General features: G+C 50.8%; 1 protein-coding gene across 5 annotated transcripts in view; it reads left to right on the top strand.

Moving 5' to 3' along the window:
• Nucleotides 1-6,364, top strand: part of CIMAP2 (ciliary microtubule associated protein 2) — a 50,943-nt gene that overhangs the window by 10,675 nt on the left and 33,904 nt on the right. For 2 of the 5 annotated variants that reach the window (XM_054534256.2, XM_054534250.2), the window contains exons 1-4: nucleotides 3,653-4,312; nucleotides 4,858-4,945; nucleotides 5,389-5,553; nucleotides 5,752-5,874. In XM_054534256.2, the coding sequence (XP_054390231.1) occupies nucleotides 4,005-4,312; nucleotides 4,858-4,945; nucleotides 5,389-5,553; nucleotides 5,752-5,874 (684 nt within the window). In that variant the 5' untranslated portion in view covers nucleotides 3,653-4,004. Of the gene's footprint in view, nucleotides 1-3,533; nucleotides 4,313-4,857; nucleotides 4,946-5,388; nucleotides 5,554-5,751; nucleotides 5,875-6,364 lie in introns of those variants that run through there. The other 3 variants (XM_024246455.2, XM_054534260.2, XM_054534239.2) reach the window with 3 other exon arrangements.

The following is a 6,364-nucleotide window of genomic DNA, read 5'->3' as shown; positions in this document are numbered from 1 at the left end:
GCTCTTCTTTCCACCTGGGCCTGGCTCCTGCCATCCCTGTTGTTTCATCTTGACAGACAGATGAAATATATATCTAGATGAAATCTAGATAGAGTATCTATGAAGATATAGATGTAAATATTTATATTTCATATAGATGAAATATCTATATATTTCAAGATGAAGCAACAGAGACCAGCATTTCAAAAGAGGAAATAAAGCCAATTAGTAAACTTGAAAAAATATTTGACATTACCAAAAAAAAAAAAAAGTTAAATTAAAACAACATCCTGGTGCCATGTTTCACCTGTCAATTTTTAAATATAAAATTAATTTTAATAATTTTTAATTGAAAATTTTGCTATAAATTGCTGGTGATCCTGTGATGAAACTCGTTCTCTCACCTGCTTGAGAGTATCAGGGATGGATTCACAGAGGGTTTGGCTTTGAAAAAAAAATTGCGGGCTGGGCGCGGTGGCTCATGCCTGTAATCCCAGCACTTTGGGAGGTCGAGGTGGGCAGATCACCTGAGGTCGGGAATTTGAGACCAGTTTGACCAACGTGGAGAAACCCTGTCTCTACTAAAAATACAAAATTTGCCGACCGTGGTGGCGTATGCCTGTAATCCCAGCTACTCGAGAGGCTGAGGCAGGAGAATCGCTTGAACCCGGGAGGCGGAGGTTGCGGTGAGCCGAGATCGTGCCACTGCACTCCAGCCTGGGCAACAAGAGCAAGAAACTCCGTCTCAAAGAAAAAAAAAATTGTGACAATGTATACTTCACAAAAAATTTACAGTGTTAACCATTTTCAAGTGTACAATTCAGTGGCATTAAGTGCGTGACTGCTCCCCTGGCCTCGTCCTTGTCCCTGAGGGCACTGTTGTACCACTGTTCCCACCTTCCATCTCCAGAACTTCTTCATCTTCCCAAATGGAAGCTCCATACCCATTAAACAATAACTCCTCATTCTCTCCCCACCCAGCACCTGGTACCCACCATTCCGTTTCTGTTTCAGTGAATTCAACTACTCTAGTTACCTTACATAAGTGGAATCATATAGTATTTGTTCTTTTATGACTGGCTTATTTCCCTTAGCATAATGAAGACATTATGCTAAGGGATTCATCCATGTGGTAGCACGTGTTAGAATTTCCTTCCTTTTAAAGGCTGAATAATATTCCATTGTATGAATATATCACATTTTGTTTATCCATGTATCTGTCAATGCACACTTGTGTTGCTTCTACCTTTTGATTATTGTGAACAATGCTGCTATGAACGTGGGCATACAAATACATGTTTGAGTTCCTGCCTTTAATTCTTCTGGGTATATGCCCAGCAGTGAAATTCCTGGATCATATGGTAATTCTATGTTTAATTCTTTGAAAAACTGCCATACTGTTTTCCACAGCAGCGGGACTATTTTACTTTCCCACCAGCAATGGCCAAAGGTTCCAATTTCTCTACAGCCTCACCAACATATGTTATTTTCTTTTTTTTTTTTTTAGATAATAGCCATCCTAATGGATGGGTTTGGCTTTTGATTTGATTCTGAAAAAGATGAGTAAGAGAGTTGGGTGGGAAGGGTAGTAGGTTGGTGGGGGGCGCATATCATCAGCAGCAAAGGTATGAAAAAGCTAGAGGTTCTCCAGGGGAGGGTGTGTCCTAGGGACAGAGCAGCCTTGTGGCTGGAGGTTACAGAGCATGGGGCAGAGATGGCAGGAGATGAGGACTGAAGGCAGGGGCCACAGTCCTATCACAGAGGCCCAAGTCCTGGCTGAGAAGCTTGACTTGACTCTACTGTTACAACAGGTGGCTCTGGAGTCTGGACGGGTTAAACAGTCTTGCAGCCAGGGAGCTCTCCAATGTCCTTATGAGTCCCATATTCATGGTGTGACCCTATGCCTCACGAGATGTGACCAGGCCAAGTTATTCTCCCCATCTGAGCCTTAGTTTCCTCTTGTGTACAATGAGGGTGCAATGGTGCCTATAAAAGAAAATGGGTAAGGTGCTAGACAAGGAAGCTGCTGTGATGGGAAACTTTGGGCTGACCAGGGCAGGCGGCCTTGCTGCAGAGCTGACTCATTTGGCCTGTTCTGGCTTTCCTGGCAGCCAGGACTCCCAGCCCAGTGGACCTTGGCTTATAGCCTTTCATCACTCCTCCATGAGTCCTAGAGCCATGGGGCTCAGGCCAGAAGAGAAGCAGCAATGTAGCTGCAGGCATGTCTGGGCCACCCTGAGAATACCCGAGCAGACCCAGGGCTGGCTAAAGTGTACAGGGCTGGAGAGTGTGCACATCCACACCTCACTGACACCTCAAAACAGCCTTTCCAGGAAGCTACAGTCATAGGTCCATGTCACAGAAGAGGAAATCAAAGTTGGCAAGGGTAACTTGCCCAAGGTCAGCACCTAGGAAGTGGCAGAGCCAGATTTAAATGTGTCTTTGAGGATTTATGTGTTATTGGGTAGTTGGACCAGATGCATGTATTCATTCCCTTGTCATTCAACAAATATTTCCTGAACATTTACTATGTGCTAGATGCTGCACCAGGAGGAAATGAGACAAGTGTCTGTCCTCAGGCCTCTGTAAAGGTCTCTAACCAAGGGCTGGGAATGACCTCCAATTGAGCGCTGTTGTGTGCCAAGAGTATTACCTAAATCAGGTCATTTCATCCTCACAGCAGCCTGGGAGATAGAGATAATTACTTTCATTTTATAGAATGAAACTGATAATGCTGTGACTCAGAGAAAGAAGTGACTTGCTCAAAGTCCCACGGCTGGGAAGGGCAGAGTCTGCTTAGATGACCCAGGCTTTCCGTTCTGTGCATGTTCCTGAGGCCTGCCACCTCTGACCATCAGCTCAGTGGTGCAGTGCAGACGCTCTGCCAGCAGTGGCCCGCCAGGCCTGGAGCCTAAGAGTCCAGCTCTCAGCTGTGCTGGGGAGCCACACTTCTTATTTAACTACTAGCTTGGGATGTCAGAAGGGCATTGGGTGGGGCCTGGCAGAAGACCCACTGTGCCTCTGGTCCAGCTTCACCATGGGCTGGAAGCAGGGCCTCTGGTACAACCTACACCTCTCTGGCTTCAATCCTGTCACCATGGAATGGGGTATGGATCTCTGCCCCACCTTTGCCTAAGACCCTTGGAAAGATCACGAGCCATCGTGGGAGAAGTTAGACAATCTCAGAGCATGGCTGTGGAGCACTGGTTGGGGGGTAAAGAAGGAGGGAAGAGAGAGCTGACTATGCTTTGTGTGGGGTACATACCCTCAATTCCTTTCTTTACTTGGAAAGTCATCCATATGCTTCAATGTTGAGTTTGGAATTCTCCTCCTCCAAGAAGTCTTCCCTGACCTACCCACCCACAGGCTGGGTCAGAGGCCTTCCTCTCTCATAGACCTGACCCTAGTATGTGGTCATTGCTTCCCCCATTATTTTCAGGGCAGGGACCATATCTGGGTCCCAGGCATTCTGCACAGTGTCTGCCCAGAGTGGGTGCCAGGGACGTCTAGGGGCCGGTTGAGTCCCGACTACCCCTGCAACTTTGCCCAGCCCTCCACCCTCTGGCTCTCCTTGCCCTTTCCCCCTTACTTCTGCTCCCCTGACTCCCAAAGTGGAGAAGGAGCTGGGATGTCATTTGCCCAAGTCGGCCCTCTCTGTGGGCCTCAGTTTCCCATCAGCACAAGGTGAACATTAAAAGGTTCTTTCTGAGCCTAGGCAGGCTCCATGCAGGGCTCTGGGATAAAGCCAGAAATCAGAAACACTTCCCCAACACATGACTGTAAGACCCCACCCAATGGCATCCATATTAAATACAAGAAAGGCCATTACATCTGCAGGGGCCAGGGAAGGACCCTGAAAATGTGCATGGACAAGTGAAAAATCAGCGGGCTACGAGCGCACGCCGGTGGGGGCGCCACGTGGGCGAGGGCGCGGCCCACAGCTCCGGGGCGCATCACAAGGCCCAGGTTGCCGTGGCAGCAGCGGAGGCGGGCGGCGCGCAGGCCTGCCATGAGGGAAAGCCAGGATGCCGCCGGAGCTCATGGCTGGAACCGCGTCGGCTCCATGGCCACCAAGTGGTTCACCGGGGCGCCCTTCGGGGTGCAGAGCCACAGGTGGGGCCCGTTTGCGTCCTGGGCTCAGGCCCACGGTCCAAGGCAGCTGCTGCCCACCCCGAAGCCACGCTCGGCCTCGGGAGAGAGGGTGTCCACCTACACACAGGGCTGAGCCTGGAGGGGAACCAGAGGAGTGGGGGCCGGCAGTGAGGAGGAGCTGGGCTTTCTCTCCCCCTCATGCTTACTGCTCTTCCCTGCGCAGGGTTCTTTTACCATCTAAGTGAGTTCTTTAAAACCATTTCAAGAGCACTTACTATGTGCCAGGTTTAGAGAGGTCACATGGCCTGGTCCATAGTAGGCCACTCAGCTCAAAAGTGGTAGGTGGGATTTCAGCCCAGGTGTCTGTCTTCCATTCATTCGTATTCCACTCTGTCTCTTTCTCTCTCTCACCTACTCTGTTCCAGGCACAGTTCTAGGATCTGGGGCTACAGCAGTGAACACAACAGCAAACCCCTGTACTCGTGGAGTTTGCTCTCTTCTGTTGGGGGTGGGGGTGGATAATAAACAAAAGTATGTATATCTGTAAAACGTTGGGTATTGGTAAGGGCTGTGGAGAAAAATGAAGCTGGGAAGAGGAGCTGGTGGGTGGGGTGGGGTGGGAGCGGCCTGGAACATTCGAAGCCACTGCAACTCCACTACTTTTCTTTCATGAGCTTGCTCCAAAGTCACCTTCCCGGGCAGCCAACTCCCCCATGCTCCAGAACTGCCCACGCCAAGGCCAGGTGCCAGGCACAGGGCTCTCACTGGGCCACCGTCCCTCCCTAGGTTTGACATCTCTGCTGTTTATCCCAACCGGAAGAAGTTCAGCACCTTCACTGAGGCCCCATACTCCACGCGTTATTCTACCCAAATGGTGAGTTTGCACAGCTTCCCTGACTCCTCCCACAGGGTCTGGCCGCTGCCCCTTCGAGCTGCCTACTGCGGTGGATGAGCTGAGCTGTAGAAGGGGCGTACCTTCTACCTTCTTCCGGCACAGAGCTGGGCCCACAGTGGGGGCTTCCAGTGTGTTTGATAAACAAGGGACTGCAGCACTCCCAGCTTTTGCACTGACTACCTCTGGGCTCTTGAAGGAGCTATTATACCTTCCTGCACTGTGAGGGGGCAGTGATAGAGGATGTCACGAGTGCACCTTGAGTGCCAAGCCTGTTGGTGCCAGCCTTAGTGCTGAGGGTGGGAGCCACAGGGGGGATTGCCTACTCCCTTCCTCCGGGTCAGGGTGGTGGCTTGGTGAGGGCCTGCTCTGTGGGTAGACTGGGTGGGCGTGGCTGTCACAGCTCTGACCACACTCTGACTCAGTCCCACATAGGCCCTGGGACTTACAGCTCCAAGGAGACCTGCTTCAGCAAGAAGAAGCTGATGAAGGAGGTGGACACAGGCTGGGCCAAGGCCCAGGAAGCCACGCGGCTGACCCAGCTACCCCACTTCCAGTACCAGGCCATCCTGAAAGAGAAGCGGCTGAAGGTGAGGGCTCTGGGGCCATGCCTCTCCCTCTGTGGTGCCAGGTATTCCTGTCCATTGCAGCTGCTCCGTGTGGCCTTCAGAGTCCTCCCAAGGCCAGATGGAGATTATCCTTTAAGGAACACCATCATGCCTTGGGCTTCTTCCTGCGTGGATTTTCCCAAGTTTAAGGCTTTCATTTTCTCTCTTCTCTTGGCACAGGAGCAAAAGCTGGGGCCCGGCTCCTACAACCTCAAAGACTTCTTAGAACAGCTGCAGGAGAAACCATGTAGCACCCGGGGGCTGCTCAGCTCTGGGGAGGTTCGCTTCCGAGGACTCATCGGGGTAGGTGTTCTCACGTCTGGAGTCCCGAGCAGAGAGCCTGGCATACGCTGGGTGCTCAACAAATTCATTCACTTACATATCCATCCATCCAGCCAGCCAGGAATAAGGATTAAGCACCTCCGAAGTGGCATACACTGTCCTAGGCCTTGGGGATCTAGCAGTGACGAAGACAAGGTCCCCGCTCTCATGAAGAAGATGTCCTAGTGGTAGAAACAGTAGTACAAAGAAGGAAATAGAATACATATATAAGCAGGGCTATGAACACAAATTAGACAGGCAAGGGACAGGCAGTGATGGTGGTGCAATTGATAGAGAATAGTCAGGACTCTGGGAGGAGGTGACATTTGAGGAAACCTACAGGTTGTGAGCGACATTTGAGGAAACCTACAGGTTGTGAGCAACGGAAACTTGCAATGTCTGGTAGAGCATTCCAGGCATTGGAAGCAGCAGAGGCTAAGGCCTTGAGGTGGGAACATGCTTGTCAAATCAG

This window comes from Pongo abelii, chromosome 1, assembly GCF_028885655.2.
Source record: "Pongo abelii isolate AG06213 chromosome 1, NHGRI_mPonAbe1-v2.0_pri, whole genome shotgun sequence".
Classification (NCBI taxonomy): domain Eukaryota; kingdom Metazoa; phylum Chordata; class Mammalia; order Primates; family Hominidae; genus Pongo; species Pongo abelii.
Note: the sequence above shows the minus strand (reverse complement) of the source record. Positions and strands in the feature narration are given on the sequence as shown.